The sequence below is a fragment of the Triticum urartu genome, chromosome 5A (genome assembly GCF_056163025.1).
Source record: "Triticum urartu cultivar PI428250 chromosome 5A, HENAU_Tu73, whole genome shotgun sequence".
Lineage (NCBI taxonomy): Eukaryota > Viridiplantae > Streptophyta > Magnoliopsida > Poales > Poaceae > Triticum > Triticum urartu.
This window is the reverse complement of record NC_141877.1, coordinates 677,630,888-677,649,619: the sequence shown is the minus strand read 5'-3', so window position 1 is coordinate 677,649,619 and position 18,732 is coordinate 677,630,888. Positions and strand designations below refer to the sequence as shown.

At 43.2% G+C, this 18,732-nt stretch overlaps 1 protein-coding gene across 2 annotated transcripts; it reads right to left on the bottom strand.

Moving 5' to 3' along the window:
- Positions 1-485: 485 nt before the first annotated feature.
- On the bottom strand, positions 486-5,681 carry LOC125511635 (protein ETHYLENE-INSENSITIVE 2). 2 transcript variants are annotated; one of them, XM_048677060.2, is made up of 8 exons: positions 5,550-5,681; positions 5,178-5,456; positions 3,135-3,221; positions 2,864-2,977; positions 2,545-2,757; positions 1,926-2,102; positions 1,192-1,805; positions 486-1,098 (listed from the first exon to the last, which is right to left on the bottom strand). In XM_048677060.2, the coding sequence occupies exons 2-8, from the start codon at positions 5,427-5,429 to the stop codon at positions 1,092-1,094; spliced, it is 1,464 nt and encodes a 487-aa protein (XP_048533017.1). In that variant the 5' UTR covers positions 5,430-5,456; positions 5,550-5,681; the 3' UTR covers positions 486-1,091. The 2 variants fall into 2 exon arrangements, with proteins under 2 accessions (XP_048533017.1, XP_087378472.1); XM_087522346.1 differs by having other exon boundaries at positions 5,178-5,680.
- Between the last annotated feature and the right edge of the window lie 13,051 nt (positions 5,682-18,732).

The following is an 18,732-nucleotide window of genomic DNA, read 5'->3' as shown; positions in this document are numbered from 1 at the left end:
ACCCCTCGGAACCTGGGGGTCGATGAACCTGATATGAGAAGAAAATAGCAATATGGGAAGAAGTAAATAAAATTAAAAAAAATGGGACAAACATGGACCACCGGGGTACTCGTATACAAATTTTGCCAAAGAAAAATTCCCATCTGAAATCTTGGTGAAAAAAACAAAATTTTACATGACAAAATAGGTTGAATAGTAACTCTCATATAGTGCTGATTTTACATGACAAAAAGATTGAATAGTAACTCAAATATATAGCCCCTAAAAAAGTAATTCCTAGTGCTGATTTTATCTTTTTCACCAACAATACCATGAATTGAAACAACTGTCAAGCTTGATCAAGTTCGAGCCAAAAAAAATCATGATTTTTCATCCTTCTTTGCAATTACTTATTTTTTAAAACAGGGTACGTACGACTAGGTTTCAAACGCCCCCCTCTGAGTTTAGCCTCAATATAAAGAAACATTGACTGACCAATAGAATTTTTTTGTGAAAAATGTCAACGGAGAACTATTATTGTTTATTATTCCATTGAGAACCTCACATTAACAGGGGAATATACATTGAGAATGACAGAAAACAGATATATGCTCAACAGTAGCTTCCGATCTTCACAGTAGTTAAGTTGGCACATTCTCACATTTTATCCTCAGATTAAAGGACCTTCTCTACGTGGATGAGGAACCTATGCCAGGATCCCTTTTCACTGCTCAGTATCCACCTCACCCTATTGAACTCTGCACTTTGCTAGGTTTGTGCAAATGGTTGATAATAGGAGGAAATTAGTGTTCATACTTGGCTGCATAGACTTCTGGAACCGGGTCGCCTGTCCATCTCTTGTAATATTTCAGATTTCCAGGAGCTCTGCCCCAATTTGCTTCATTGGACGGTGAATTTCTGCTTGCTTACCTCCGATGGACTTGTGGTATTCGACATTTATGTCAAGTCCCATTATCCTTGTCGGTGCAAACATCTGCTTCTACTTCAACACCTTTCTGAGTTGCGCTCTTCATTTGGTGTTGACTGTTGACTCTAAAGTCAACCGTAACAAGTGATTTTGATTCCTCGAGGATGGCAGACGTCAAGGGGCCTCAGGACCTGCAGTGGTTTCAGAACTGTCAGCATGCTTGAAAGCAGATTCCTGATGACTTTTCAATGAATCCCCTGCAAAAACATCAATAGCTATAATACCTTTGAATTTCTTCAGGTGCTTCTCTTTGAGAGTGCACACACAACTCCTGAGTTTCGGCTTCCCTACTTGATGATTTCAGTGGGGTAACAGCCAGGAAGAGTGCAAAAGCAATAGATGCACAAGACATTAGGATTAGTACAGTATGTGGAATTAGCACAGGGGTTTCAGTGTTCCCTTTCAGGCTGTTTGTCCAGGCGCTATCGCCGAACAGGATCTCCGCCGCGAAGATGATATTTATAAACAACGTAAGACAAAATGCAAGGAAGGCTAATATTTCAACACGTAGAGACACCCTGTAGTTTCCCATTATCCAACTTGATGAGGCGATGCGGAAAACAGGAATAACAGATGAAGGCAGGGTAAACGCCTGGATTACTGGACATAGAATGATTAACTGATATACCCCTTCAGAGCCTGCTACCTTTGCAAAATAGATAGCAGGGATCATGGAAATAAGCTTAAGTAGCACATGATGCACAACCAGAGACAGGTTGGCGCCAAAGAAATGCTCTGTAACTACATGGCTAGCGATAACAGATGTTAGTGCGATGATGTGGCTCGAAAAGAGAAGAACCGCCAACAACACAAGTGGTGCCATGGAACTCGTAAATATCTGCAGAAAACAAGTATCCAAATAAACTAAGGATTTTTTTAAACACGCCATTAAAACACCAAAATTCATGTTTGTGATTCGAAGAGTTGGATTGATACTGTGGAGACAGAACTCACAAACCTCGTTCATTAGCTCGACAGCGTCGTGAAAGGTGTGGATCACATTGTGACTAGATTCCGCTGCTGCTGAGCTCAACAGAACATAGTTCACAAGAAAAACCCCAGTAAAAGTAAATAATATTGAAAAAAGGTGGTCATGAAACAGGGCACCCAGGGTATGAACATGAGCCCTCTGAACCTGCATATATGACATCCAAGTTAACATGAAAGGATAACTCAAATAAGCAGGAATAAATAGTAAAGTGGGATCCACATCCCATCATGGTGTGAACAGTGCAAAGTCAGTGCTCCTATCCCTTCTTCCGAAAAAAGAAGTATGCATCACCTGATATGTTTCAAAATATCTCTGAACCACCATAACCAAAATTTTAATGGTTTTTTCGATCTTGAAACAGGTGCATTAACAACGTCATAAAAAGCAGAAAATAAACAATGCTAGTTTTGCTACCATCATTCATTGTGAACAACTCCATATGCTCATCATGAGTACAAGCAGCAGCATTTGCAGAAATAACATGACATTTCTTAATGAAAAACTTTGACACTAGTGCACTCCCAGATGCAAATCAATATTCATGGACAAGTTTAACAATGTATGAGCAAGAAACACCGTGAAATACCTGAACAATGGACGAATGAACATAAAAATTGTGTGACATTATGTTTGCACCCATAAGTGCCATCAGTGAGTAAGCACTTTCTCCACTCAACTTAGGGAACATCACATTCACATGGAGAGGAATCTCTGGTTGACTGATTAATAAACCAAGCACAAAACAAAGAAGCGTAAAGCCAGCTATGCATGCATTTAACGTTCCAGCCATCCTCTTGTCCTACAATGAGCAGAAATAATATATCATAAGCACACAGCATCTTAGAGGAACTAGAACAAGTCAACATTCTAAGAATTAGTGGATGCAGGGTTAGTATTAAACTTACCCTGGGGGATAAAAGATATGGCAATACATTAATTACAACACATGCAAAAATAATAGCCGTGATAAAATCATCCACATCAAACACAAGGTTGTATCCAACTGCTATGCCCAAAATCTGAAACAGCCAAAATATTAAATATTCAGAATTAGTTGGGAATCCTCACATCCTCACAACTTAGTTAAAAAGTCAATACACATAACATGGCAAAACAAATAAGGTACAATAGAGTATTGACAAAAACAGTTATATTGAAGTTTGTGCTCATACGTACCATGGTTAGTTCTGAAGTAAACAAAGACATCCCTGCCTGGAGACCAAGGCCAACACATATGAACTGGCTATACTCCTGGCTGGAAATCTTGAAATTCATGTAAAAACATTACAAGTAATACCAGATGGTGGTTGTAACTGAAAAACACGCAAAATCCAAAAAGTACGTACAGAGTCTTTCTCTCCAAAAGAAAAATGCAACATTTTTTCTCACGTTGGGATATTTGAGAAGGATGGTGTTTCGGCTCCCGAGCTCATGTGCAAATAATTAAGTAAGTGACATCCAAATTTTGTCCAGCAACAAGCATGTTCATGTGTTTTAAGAGCATCCACAACCGGACTACCCATAACCGCCACAAGTACTCGGGCGGGCTGCCCGGAAAGTGCCCAGACGAGTTTTGGCCACCCAACAGGGCTCCCCATAGCCAGGCCCAATGTCCGGACTGACCGGCACTCCCCATATCTGGCCCATATCTGGGGTAGATATGGGGAGGCCCGGACGCGCTTGGGCAAATAAATTGACAGATAGGGCCCACACAGTGATACAGAGAGACCGATGTTCTGACAGGCGCCTCCTCCGCTGCTCCGACGTGTCACCCGACGGAGGAGGCCGGCTATTTAAGATGGACGACGGCAACCGAAACCCTATCCACTCTATTTCCCCGTTTCTCCCTTCCGCCACCGAGACTTCCAATCCGCCCGCTTCCCCATTGAGGTGCCGGATCACCGCCTACATCATGCTCAGTCCGGAGCAGAGGATGTGGCTGCTGATGTGGCTGCTGTAGCAATTCCAGGCAACTCCGGATAATCAGTTTACATATTTATTACTACTTTTTTTTCTAAAAAAATACTATTCATCCCCAAGCACATGAGCTCAGGCATATAAATGGATTTTTGTTTCAAGGAAGAAATTATATTTGTAGTTCTCAAGATAAAAGGGAAAAAATATGTGCCCGCCGATTTTTTGCTTAGAATACCACAAGTATTATTTATTCACAAAAATTTGAGTCCAGTCGGAATAGACGAACATATTTGTTTGTGGCAAAAAAATCAGTTTATTTATTTATTTAGTGGTAGATTAAAAAAATATAATGTTCATCCTGGATCATATGGGCTCGGGCTTTGAAATAAATTTTAGTTTCCATGAAGAAATTGAATTTGTGGTGATCTCGGTAAAGAAAAAGAAACAAAATATATCGTCATTGAATTGATTTTGCTTAGAGCACCACATATATTTTTTATTTAAGAAAATTTGAATGCAATTACAACACATGGACATATTTGTTTGTTCCAATAAAAATGAGTTTATATATTTATTACTAGATATTTTTCTAAACATTTCTAGTCCCTCCGTTCCACAATATAAGACGTTTTTGCAAGCTAAATAATTTAGAAACGTCTTCTATTGCAGATGGAGGGAGTATTCATCTAGGAGCATATGAGGTCGGGCTCGGAACTGAATTGCCATTTCATGAAGGAATTAAATTTGTGGTTCTCTGTATTAAAAAGAAAGAGAATATGTGCTCACCGATTTTTTTCTTGGAGTACCACAAATAATTTATTCAAGAAAAATTGAATGTAATTAAAACACACAAACACATTTGCTTTTTGCCAAGAAATCAGTTTATTCATTAGTCGATTTTTATAAAATTTACTATTCATCTGGGGGTGTATGAGGCTATGAGCTCGGACTGAGAACCGAATTTTTGTTTCATAAAGAAATTAATTTATTTCTTCTTAGAGCACCCCAAATGTTATTTATTCACAAAAATTTGAACACAGTTAATTAGAACACGCGAACATAGTTGTTTGTTGCCAAATAAATCCAGTTTTTTAATTATTAATTATCTCTCCGATCTAAATTAATTGATACAGCGTTAGTACGACTATAGAGGGATTAGTAGGTTTTTTAATTTTTTTACAATTGAGCTGGGGACAGCCGGAGCATATCAGCTCGGGCTCAGAACTGACTTGCATATTTGAGACTGATGCCTTCTCGGAAACAAGAGTAGCAGGGATTAAAGAAAGAATTGGGTATATGTACCTCTGCAAGATTCTTGCCGGTGACCATGCCGATACAAGTGGACAGATACTGATTGAGAACCGCCGAGAAGTTGAAGAAAAGCACCAGCAGCACGAGGTCGTACCCGAAGCGAGCGCCGGCATCGACCGCCGTCACCCACTTGCCGAGATCGATGTACCCCACCGAGATCAGCAAGGCAGTCCCAAGGGTACGGGAAACGTGATGCCGGCCATCTCCGCCGGCGAGGGACTCGACGCCGTGCACAGCTTCCATCGCGTCCGCCGCGGCAGCACCAGCAAGCTGGATGGAACATGGTCGGAGCAAGAGCAACCATTTGCGGGAAGAAATCAGAATCCTCAGAGTCACCGGCAAAGAAAAGACGGAAGCAGTTACCGGACACCAGCAGGACCACTTGAGTCTTCACCGGCGGGAGAGGAGCTCTTCAAGCTGGTGAGGGGGAGGCGTACGTGTTCTGCTGAGAGGGTTTGAGGGTGATGGCGTGGGAATGTAATGCGGTGATCGGCGAGGACAAAGAGGACAAAAATGGAGCAACGGGGATAAGGCCGGAGGGTGGACGCTAAGCGGCGAGGGTATTTCCGTCCGGTACAAACATGTGGAGCTGGGTTTCTCCGTAGGTCTTCTTTGGTTCATAGGATAGGAATTTTATAGGAATAGGAAAATCATAGGAAATGAGATGACATGCATGCCAATTTCTATAGAGAAAGAGATGTCATTTGATGCATAGGATAGGATTTTTTTCATTGAGTCTAGGCTAATATTTTTTTTCCTTCAAAACGTGAAGGATTGATTCCTATCCTACATAGAAATAGGAATCAATTCATACGAACCAAAAGACTTTAAAGGAATTTTTTCTTTACAAATTCTATCCTATAGAATTTCTACAAAAATCCTACAGACTAAAGGAGGTAAACAACTACTAATAATACAGCTTTTGCCGCTACAAACCGGAGTACAAGCCACGTGGGAAACAGCCATTTCGTAGGGAGGTGGCTGACTAGTTTATGCTTCCACTGGGTCCAGGATGAATGCCACACATGTGACGCAGAAAAAGACACCACCGCTATTTGGTAATTAACTTTTTTTAAGCAACCATATACTATTTCAATAGACCATGTGTTCATAAGAGATTACACATATGGTCATCATACAAGACATAAATGCTTGTCAAGCAACTTTGCACAAAAAATTTCACAAGAAGTAAAACTAATATTTCATCCTTGCAGAAACTCATGCCTCGCCGAAACGTAGTTAACAAACGTCCTCCACTATCACCATGAAAACACCGGAAAAAAAATAAGAACAGCCGTCATAGTCATTGTGGCACGTAGGCCGGAGATCTTCCCCGTGGTCACCAGATCTCGACACCGTCAACTTCATCTGATGTAGTCGAAGAAGAGGAACATCGCCGCCTGTCGTCATCCACGCACCCAGCTACAAGACTGTAAACACAACTACAGGAGCCGACACGACTGCCACCCACGAGAGTGCTGACGGCCGACCACCAGACACGAACCTCGCCATATCCATAGATCAGCGAGACGACTGGGCCACCTGCCCCCCGACGCCACTGGTTGCAGCAACGCTGAGATGGAGGAAGAGCGGAAGCAAATTATTCGGACGCGACGCCACCTCCTCCATGAAAACAGCACCCCAAGGAAGCACTAGGCTAACCCTAACTACAGATCTGAGCCAAAGCACCAGGGTCCCCAACCCCTCCTGCCATTGGAGCGGCGGATGAAGGAGGCAGGGACCGGCGGCAGTGGCTTGGAGGCCGGTGTGGTTGGGAGCAGATGGGATCGCCTCGATCCGCTTTTCTCGGAGGGCTGGGAGCGAGCGAAACGTAACCTTGGGGAATGGGAGTTTACACGAGGAAGTGCTGGGAGGGATTAGGTGTGGAAATATATTTTTACTCTCGTTTCTCTGATTGATATAAGATGGAAATTAGTTTGGGATAGAACATGCCCACGAATTAACATGATCTTGTGGAAAGAAATCCTGGGAATCGGCTCCCTAAATTATCATTGCCCCTCTCCCCCTGCTTAAACTCCTATTCTCTTCAACCAATCAATGGAATTTCTATCTCATCACCCCTCAACTCCTATTCTCTTACTCGTCACCAATACGAATAGGTTGATGCAGATTGCCCATTCGGTTGTACAACCAACTCAGATGACTTTCATGCCTGGGAGACACATCCTATAGAAGGGGTTGTGGTTCTATATGAAACTCTTCACAACATCCATTGGAAGAAACTAGATGGGGTTATTTTCAAAGTGGATTTCGAGAAGGCGTATGACAAGGTCAAATGGCCCTTCCTACAACAAGTTTTACGTATGAAGCGGTTCAAATGAAGCCTGGAGAAAACAGGTGGATTCCTTTATTGAGAAAGGTAGTGTTGGGATAAAGATGAATGATGACACTGGTTATTACTTCGAGACACATAATGGATTAAGACAGAGAGACTCAATGTCTCGCGTTCTGTTTAACATAGTAGCGGATATGTTGGCAGTCCTTATCGGTCGGCCTAAATAAAATGGGCAAGTAGTCGGACTAGTTCCACATCTTGTGTATGGGGGAGTGTCCATACTACACTACGCCGATGACACAATTATATTCATGGAATATGATATTGCAAAAGTTATAAATATGAAAGTAGTGTTTTGCTTATTTGAACAATTGGCGGGACTCAAAATAAATTTTAACAAAAGTGAATTGTTCTGTTTTGGGAGAGTCAAGGAGGAACAAGATGTGTATAAACAGTTGTTCGGTTGTGAAATGGGTTCACTACCGTTTAGTTACGTTGGGATCCCGATTCACCATGGCTGATTGACAAATAAGGAGTGGAAGTGCATTGAAGATAGATTTGAAAAAGGTTAGGCTGCTGAAAGGTCAAGCTTATGTCTTATGGAGGTCGATTAGTGTTGATTACCTCGGTGCTGACGAGTCTGTCAAGGTTCCTCCTATATTTCTTTGAAGTACCGATAGAGGTATGAAAAAGATTAGACTTCTATTGATCTCAATTTTTCTGGCAATGTGATGAGGTTAAGACAAAATACAGGCTGGCCATATGAGATATAATTTGCAGACCCAAACACCAAGGTGGGCTTGGGATCGAGAACTTAGAAGTTAAAAATAAATGGCTCATCTCCAAATGGTTATTCTGAGGACAAATTCTAGTTTAAACCCTAAATTCGTAGAGGTTCGGCGAATCAAACCCTCAAGTCCAAACGGGGACCGCGAAGGATAGCCGAGATTTTTTGTTTATAGAGAAAACAGGCCGGGATTGGTACACTAAAGGTGGCGCACAAATGTGCCGGCCCAATTTGCAGCAGCCGAGCGAATAGAAAAAGAAAAAGCATGGGCCGGCCCAATTTGCAGCAGCCGAGAGAATAGAAAAAGGAAAAGCATGGGCCGGCCCAATTTGCAGCAGCCGAGCGAATAGAAAAAGGAAAAGCGCACGCGATGGGAGTCGAACTCCAAGCCAGCCAAGCTATGGACCCAGCACGTCTTATGTGAAGCACTATATTTAAAAGTACTAACCAAGGAAGTGGCTGATCCTAAATGTGAATAATAAAAAATCCGACCAATGTTTGGAAATTATTAAAAAAAATCTAATATTCATTTTCAAGACGTGAACATTTGCTAAAATTATGAACAAAATTCAAATTCTAGACAAGTTTTTTGAATTCTGAACAATTTTAAAAAGATGAATTTTAGGTGTGCACGTTGATAGACCAGCAAATGCAAATGAAAAAAAGGCAAAATTTATTAATTTGTGACTATATTCGAAGTCCAGACGTGTACTTCGATGGTTGTCGCCATTAACTATTAAGTCATCTTAATTTAGTTGTGCACTATTAGGATAACAGAACTATTCGACCATTTTTTTAGTTCACGATAATGAAAAAAATTCGTAGAAGTTTGAAAAAGTTCACAGAAATGAAAAAAAAATCATGAATTTGGCAAAAAGGTCATGGATTGGAAAAAAAATCACGAATTTGAAAAAAAAACTTCAGGATGTTTTGAGAAAAAATCACTATCTATTAAAAAACACGAATTTATTTTTAAAAATCATCAATTCTCAACAAACATATCACAGATTTGTAAATATTCTTCGCATTATTTTTAAAAAATCATTGTTTTTGAAAAAAACTTCATGAATATGATAGAATTTCATCAATTTTGAAAAAACCTAATCAATTAAAAAAACACGGAGTTGGAAAGAGCTCATAAATTTATAAAAGAGTTCACAAATTTTAAAAAAAATCACGGATTTAGTAAAAGTTTAACGATTTTGAAAATAAGTTGACGTGTTTTCAGATGAAAAGTCCATGGATTTGGGAAAAATCACGGAATTTGGAAAAAAATGAAAAGTTGAAAAAGAGTACGTGGATTGGAAAAAAATCACATATTCGAAAAGGTCCACACGTTTTGTAAAAGGTTCACACATTTTTTAGCAGTGTAACAGAAAAAAAACAAATGGGCCGGCCTCGCGCGGAGGACTGATATGCATAGTGGTCAACAAATGGGCCGGCCCACCAGTTAGATGAATCTCGGTTGACCTTTGCCACGTCAGCATTTTTATGCCTCAAACGATGCCGGGGTTCAATTTAGACAGGCATTACATATTTCAGGGTGCAAACGACAGGGATTTGGACTTGAGGGTTTGATTTGCCAAACCTCTACAAAGTCAGGGTTTAAACTGGACTTTTTCCTTATTCAGACTATCTACTGAGACCGAGGGTACGTGAAAACAAATTCTACATAGTAAGTACCTCCAATCTAAGACTTTGGCCCATGTTACCACTAGGCCTAATAACTTGTCGTTCTGGAAAGGGTTGATGAGGATGAAAGTCTCCTTCTGCAGATGTAATTTATCATTTGTAATAGTAACACGGCTAGATTCTTGGAACATGCATGGTTATGGGAGACTCTCCTAGCCTTACAATATCTCACTTTATATAATATTATACAACATAAGAAAGACTATGTTGCTATAGTATTACAGTCGGTCCCCCTTAATATCCAATCTAGGAGCTCTCTGTTGGGGGAACGCCGGAACTCGTGGCTGCACTTGGTCTGCAGGTTGATGGAGGTTCACCTCTCTGACCAGTCAGACAACATTCACCGGAAATTATCTACGAATGGTAGCTTCTCAGTGAAATCTATGTACTTAGATCTAATTGACTTTGGGCCAATCCCGAGATCCCTTCATATCTGGAAGATTAAAGTTTCGCTTAGAATTAAAATCTTCATGTGGTTTGTCCACAAGGGAGTGATCTTGACGAAAGATAATTTGGTAAAGCGAAGGTGGGTAGGTAGTTCTAGATGTTATTTTTGTGATCAGGATGAAACCATACAACACCTCTTTCTCGATTGCCCATTGGCAAAACCACTATGACGCATGATACATATAGCCTTCAACGTCAATCCCCTCCAACTTGCATTAACATGTTATTTGGGACGTGGCTAAACGTAGTGGAACCAATATAGCGAGACATATTTGGATAGGGATATGTGCACTACTTTGGGCTATATGGAACAATAGAAACAACATGATCTTTAACCGGAAAAACTTTATCAACCTTTGATGCGGCTTGAACTATGTCGGTATTTTCCCAGAGAGGAAGGGATGATGCAGCATAGCTATGGTAGATATTTCCCTCGGTGATGAGACCAAGGTTATCGAACCAGTAGGAGAACCACACAATACTATGTCAACGGTACATGCACAAAAAGAACAAATACTTGCAACCCGACGTGTAAGAGGGGTTGTCAATCCCTCCCAGGTAAAAGGATAGATAAATTTGTAGTAGATTAGATAAATAGATCTCGCGGAAACACGAAATAAAATAAATAATAAAAAATTGCAGCAAGGTATTTTTGGGTTTTTCGATTAATAGATCTGAAAATAAAAGCAAATAAAAATAGATCTAGAAGGCAACTACGATACAGAAGAGACCCCGGGGCCGTAGATTTCACTAGTGGCTTCCCTCGAGGAAAATAGCATACGACGGGTAAACAAAATATTGTTGGGCAATTGATAGAACTTCAAACAATTATGACGATATTCAGGCAATAATCATTATAAAGGCATCACGTCCAAGATTAGTAGACCGTGCACCTACTACTATTACTCCACACATCGACCGCTATCCAACATGCATCTAGTGTATTAAGTTCATGAGAAAACGAAGTAATGCAATAAGAATGATGACATGATGTAGATAAGATCTATTCATATAGGAATAGACCCCATCTTATTATCCTTAATAGAAACGATACATACGTGTCATGTCCCCTTCTGTCACTAGGATTGAGCACCATAACATCGAACCCATCACAAAGCACCTCTTCCCATGGCAAAAAAAATCGATCTAATCGGCCTAACTAAACCAAAGATTCGAAGAAAAATACGAGGCTATAAGAAATCATGCATACACTAGTGCAGAACTGGGCAATAGCACCGGTTCATAAGGCCCTTTAGTGCCGGTTCGTTAACCGGCACTAAAATGTGGGCACTAAAGCCCCCCCCCCTTTAGTACCGGTTCAGCACGAACCGGTGCTAAAGGGCAACTACGTGGCACGAGCCAGCTTCGGGGGCAGGGAGACCTTTAGTACCGGCTGGTGTCACCAACAGGTATTAAAATGTTGGTGGGTTTTGGGTTTATGATTTCTTTTTCATTTAATTTTGTGTTTTCCATTTAATTATTTTTCGTTTGCTGGTATTTTACGATACTACATATTGTACACGTTATGCATATATATAAATAGAATTTCTAGTAGAACCGATCATAATATATATATATATATCATCGAATGTCTCACAACCACCATTAATTAATTCACACATATATACACACATGTATATATATATATATACACAATTTCTCCTAATTGGTGACCTCGGAGCCAATGGCATTAGCCTAGCTAATTGGTGCCTTCGGAGCACGATAACAATTGGAAGTGGTTCATGGGGGCGGTAGCGGGTAATAGTATTCTCCTTTGGGATCTATGACCTGGTCGAGCAAAAATCCCGCTATTTCCTCTTGAATTGCTTCTATGCGGTCATGTGCTAGGAGCTTGTCCCGCACCTCTTTGAACTGTTAAGAAGAAGATCAATATGCATGTGTATTAGTTGTGTGACTAGATATCGATAATGGTGTAAAAATTGTGAATAGTGTTCTGACAATCGATATCGTACCCACTCCTGTCTTTGAGGGGTCCTCCTGTCTTTGAGATTTGCTCCTTTCGGACGCCATCATGCGAATGTTCTCGCAAACGTAGTATGCACATAGATCATTCCCCGGCGCCTGCTTCAGGACCTTTACGAGAATGGAATTTGATCAGATAATAATTAATCAAACATGATAATTAAAGAGATGGCAGCTAGCTAGTACTACTTAATTACTTACCTTGGGTTGATACCATTTCAGATTTTATTTCCATGGGCCTGGAGTGGCCCTGATGAACTTTGCCCAAGCCCTGCCCGCCAACAAAGAAAATGAATAAATGGGTTATTAAATAGTTGTTATCAGGAAATGACGAACTAATTAAATAGGTCGAGATATAGTTAATAATGATTGAAATTACCTGTTGACTATCCCCTTCACGATGGTGCAGTCACTTGCTTTCTTAAGTAGTGAGTCTAGTACTTCAACTGTTCCTTCATCAACTTTAATGATTAACAAGATCCAGTGAAATCTGCATGCACACACGTTTGCATGTCTTAATTAAGCGGTCATATGTAAGCAAAAACATGTAGCTATAGCTAGTAGGGAAAAACAGAATTTGTAGTACAAGACAGTGTGACTCACTGGAAGTTGTAAGGAAGTAGTATATCTTCATTGTATTTGAGTTCCTTGAAAAACTGTAGCATGCTTTCCTCTACACTTTTTTCGTGATATGGATCTATTTTCCATGTGTATTCATTAATGGTATTTGGGTCAACGAACCCAATGCCATAGCGTCCACCTTTTTTCATTTCATAAATCTTCATCCTGCATAATACCACAGAAAAGAATATAGTAAGGATAATTACAGGTAATGATTGATCAAAATGATCACTACAACTAGCTTGAGACTTAAATTATAGAAAGAAATCACTTACAGACAATAGCAACTGACGATAGATTTGTCGAGTGCGTCTTTATTGTATAGCTGAAATAGTTCTGAATACTCAACGGTCACAGCTTTCTCATGGTAGTAATGCTCCTTGTTGACATTCACCATGAGGGACTCTCGATTGGAAATCTTGGTAATGTCCATGTACCATTGATGCAATTCATACATTCTCATTGGGAGCTTATTGACCTCCTTTGGCTCGACCAAAGGTTGGCCCCGGGCATATTTCCGTTTTATTTCCTCCTCTCTAGTCGGAGACATGGGCTCAATATCGAGGAGTTGTCCAACAGTGATCCCGACCGATTCAGCCTGCGCAATATGCTCCTCGGTTATTACCACATCGCCCATCCCGGGAACGTTAATGGTTTTCCCACAATAATATTGGGCGCGCCTACTCTCATGTCTTTCTTTTGGAACTTTCCGTCTTTCTTACGGTCTTCTCTGTGCCATCGCATCGCCTTGGCATGCTCTTTGTTTTGGAACAAACGTTTCAACCGTGGTATTATAGGAGCATACCACATCACCTTGGCAGGAATCTTCTTCTTGGGGCGCTCGCCCTCGACATCACCAGGGTCATCGCGGCTGATCTTATAGCGCAATGCACCGCATACCGGGCAAGCGTTCAAATCCTCATACTCACCGCGGTAGAGGATGCAATCATTAGGGCATGCATGTATCTTCTGCACCTCTAACCCTAGAGGGCAGACAGCCTTCTTTGCTTCATACATACTCTCGGGCAATTCGTTGTCCTTTGGAAGCATATCCTTTATCATTACCAGTAACTTTCCAAATCCCTTGGCAGATACACCATTCTCTGCCTTCCATTGCAGCAATTCCAGTGTGGTGCCCAGCTTTTTCTTGTCACCTACACAATTCGGGTACAACAATTTTTTGTGATCCTCTAACATGCGCTGCAACTTCTTCTTCTCCAAATCACTTGCGCAGTTTCTCTTTGCATCGGCAATGGCCCGACCTAGATCATCAACGGGCTCATCCGATGCCTCTTCTTCAGCTTCTTCCTGCATTGCCGGCTCAGCTTCTTCCCGCATTACCGGCTCAGCTTCTTCCCTCATTGTTGTATCATCGTATTCAGGGAACCCATGGCCAGGATAGCTGTCGTCGTCCTCTTCTTCTTCATTGTCTTCCATCATAACCCCTCTTTCTCCATGCTTGCTCCAAACATTATAGTGGGGCATGAAACCGGACTCAAACAGGTGGACGTGAATGGTTCTTGACGTAGAGTAATTGCGACCATTCTTATAGCCAGCACATGGACAATGCATAAAACCATCCACTCGCTTGTTTGCCTCAGCCGCAAGCAGAAAAGTACGCTCGCCATTAATGAACTCGGGAGAGCATCGGTCATCGTACATCGATTGCCGTCTCATCTTCAATACACAACACCGAAAACATCAAATTAATACAATACATAAAGTTCATACATAAAGATCATACAACACTTAAATGCAACAAACAAATAACTCTCTAGCTAAAGAATTTAAATGCAACAACAAATGCAATCAAGATCGCAACTAAGGTAACAATTGATCCAACAACATAATGATACCAAGCCTCACTATGAATGGCATATTTTCTAATCTTTCTAATCTTCAAGCGCATTTTCTCCATCTTAATCTTGTGATCATCGACGACATCGGCAACATGCAACTCCAATTCCATCTTCTCCCCCTCAATTATTTTCAATTTTTCTTTCAAATCCTCGTTTTCTCTTTCAACTAAATTTAACCTCTCGACAATAGGGTCGGTTGGAATTTCCGGTTCAACTACCTCCTACATACAAATATCTATGTCAACTTGATGGGCATAATTTGTCATAAACACGAAATGCAATGAATAGTTTTAAAAGAGAATATACCACATCCGAATCATAACCCGGACGAGGGCCGACGGGGACGGATATCAAAACCATGGCACTATGTATAACAAACAACGTATGGGTAAGATAATTATACAAGTAACTATATATCCAAATCACACAAACATCAATTTTTTAATATAAAACTTCATGAACAAGAGGCTCACCACAAGGTGGTGCCGGCGACGGGACGTTGCGAGCGATCGACGGTGGTTACGACGGAGATTTAGAAGGTACTAAGTAAACCACACCTACATATGCAAAACTAAGTGTTATTTTTGACCTCAAATTGCATATAAATCAAATACTAGCACATATATATATAATTCCTCCCAAATTACTAAACTCAAAATCAATCACTATATAAAGCATTGCACGAGCTAATCTAGCAATGAGAGATGAAAGGAAAAAGTTGCTAACCCTTGTGATCATTTGAATGGATGGGGGCCTTCAAATCTTGGGCAAAATGTGTGATGAACTTGAGAGGAAGAGGGAAACGAACAGAGAGGAGAGGGGAAAGGGGAGGAACAGATCGAGCTCGGGTGGACGAAGGGTCTATGTAGGACGACCTTTAGTACCGGTTCGTGATACGACCCGGTACTAAAGGTGCTGGAGGGGCCCCGAACTGACAACATCCTGTCACCACTCACTTTAGTACCGGTTCGTGGCACGAACCGGTGCTAAAGGTTCGCCACGAACTGGTACTAATGAGAGCGGCCCGGCTAGCCGTTGGAACCGGCACTAATGTACACATTAGTGCCGGCTCAAATTCAAACCGGCACTAATGTGCTTCATGTTTGACCCTTTTTCTATTAGTGATATAAGAGATCAAAAATCGAATAACTTTCATGGATAAAATAGATCTGATCATAAACTTGAAGTTCATCGGATCCCAACAAATACACCGCAAAAGGAGTTACATTAAATAGATCTCTAAGGGGCCATTGTATTGAGAATAAAAAGAGAGAAAGCAAGCCATCTAGCTACTAACTACGGACCCGAAGATCTACAATGAACTACTCACGCATCATCGGAGAGGCACCAATGAGGATGATGAACCCCTCCGTGATGGTGTCTAGATTGGAACTGTGGTTTCTGGAACTTTGCGGCGGCTGGAATTGTGTTTCGTCGACTCCCCTAGGGTTTTTGGATTTTTGGGGTATTTATAGAGCAAAGAGGCGGTGCGGGAGGCGGCTGAGGTGGGCACAACCCACCAGGGCGCGCCTAGGTGGGTTGTGCTCCCCTCGGAGCCCCCCTTTGGTACTTCCTTGGCCCATCGTGTTTCTTTTGGTCCAAAAAAAATTCTCCAAAAAGTTTCGCTACGTTTGGACTCCGTTTGGTATTGATTTTCTGCGAAGTAAAAAACAAGCAAAAAACAGCAGCTGGCACTAGGCACTATGTTAATAGATTAGTCCAAAAAATGATATAAGGTTGCTATAAAATGATTGTAAAACATCCAAGAATGATAATATAACAGCATGGAACAATCAAAAATTGTAAATACGTTGGACACGCCTCGCAGAGCTGATCCACCTGATCGACAAGCGACAGGCCGTGAACCATGTCCTCGCGTGCGAGCTACCGGAGCACCTGGAATCCAATGTGGTCGTACCGCGCGTGCCAGAGCCATGCATACTCGCCTCCATGTACGGCGGGGCAGACCGGGCAAGCCACACTCAGGCTCAGCACGTACAGGCGCCCATGGTTGCGCTGCACGCGCGCGAGCAGGCGCCCGCACGGGTCTCGCAGTTGGAGGACGCCCTGGATGATGTGTGTGTCGTAGGCGTTCTCATCCAATTGGCCCAAGCTCACGATATTGCTGCATAGATGGGGAATGTAGTACACCTCAGAGAGTATCAAGTGCTAACCATTTAGACATTGGAACAAGATCGTCCCCCTCCCGTCGATCTGCACCGCGGACCCGTCGCCAAGCCTGACGGAGCCGGGCACGCCGGTGTCCAGCTCGGAGAAGATCTCCCACCGTCCAGAAATGTGGTTGTTGGCACCGGAGTCCATGAACCTTGAGGAGTCGCAACCTCCATCATCTGAGGCGGGGCGCGCTTGCGAACGCTCCTCATTCAGCATCACGTGCTCCATGGCTGCCTCCGTGGTCGCGGTGAGCGCACTCAGGCTCGCCAGGAGAAGCGTGGTCTCCTCGGTCCCGCCCTCGGCGAGATTGACATGCTCCTTGCGCTCACGCCGAGGCTCGGTGCAGTCTCGCGAGAAGTGGCCCGGCTTGTCGGAGTTGTAGCATTTGACTTTGCTCATGTCGCGGCCGCTGCCGCGACCGCCGGATCCCCCAGACCCGCCGGAGCCGCCAGCGTTCTAAGGTGGGCGGGAGTCATTCCTCCGCCCCTGATTCTTCCCCCGGCGGTTGTTCTGCCCGCCGCCATTGCCGCCGCCGCTGGAGCCTTGGCCGCTCTCGCGCGCTTGCTTGCCCGCCTCCCACTGCTGCTCAGTGAGATACAGCTACCCGCCACCTTGGCTCGGCGTAGGCGTGGCGCAGCACTACTCGGCGGTCCTAAGCCGGCCGATGAGTTCTTCAACCGAGATCGTGCTCAGGTCGAGAAGAGTTTCGATCGCCACTAAGATCTGCACGTAACGAGGTGGAACAACACGCAAAAGTTTCTGCACAATGCGTACCTCCTCGACGTTGTTGACGAGGCTAGTGATTCGCATGCCGAAGGCGTCGAGGGTTTCACCGTCGAGGAAGGCTATCTGCTCGAATTCCGCGCAGTTGTTGCACGGTGGCCTCACGCACACGGTGCACCCCCATCCGCATGACCTTGATCGTGTCCCAAGCCGCCTTCGCTGTCACCTTGACGACGAGAACGCCGAGCATCTCCGGCGGAACAGCTCGGAGAAGGACGCCGAGCGCCGACTTGTCGTCGCGCACGTGTTGCGCGTTGCCCTCGATCGCGTCCTAGAGCCCCTAGGACTCCAGGTGAACCTTCATCACCAGCGACCACTCAATGTAGTGGGTCGAGGTGAGGGTCGGGAACGTGGTGCCGGCAGCCGGCACGAACAGCGCGCGCTCCGTGGACGCCGCCTGGTGGATCACCACCTGCCGCTCCCGCCTCACGCGGCTTCGCCCGCGGCTGCGCTCCCGTGGTGGAGTCGCCGAGCGTGCCATCCTGCCCCCGCCTGCTTTGAGGGTTGCGTCGGCCGCCGCCGCAGCCGCGTCCGGCTGTTCCACGTGATCGAACATTGTAGGATCGAAAGTATGTCTAGAGGGGGGGGGGTGATTAGACTACTTGACCAAATAAAAATCTAGCCTTTTCCCAATTTTGATTCTTGGCAGATTTTAGCAACTTAGCACAAGTCAAGCAATCAACCTACACATGCAATTCTAACAATATAGCAACGGAAAGTAAAACAATTGCATATGAAGGTAAAGGGAGGAGTTTGGAGTGTGCAAACACAATTGGAGACACGGAGATTTTTGGCGTGGTTCCGATAGGTGGTGCTATCGTACATCCACGTTGGTGGAGACTTCAACCCATGAAGGGTAACGGTTGCGCGAGTCCACGGAGGGCTCCACCCACGGAGGATCCA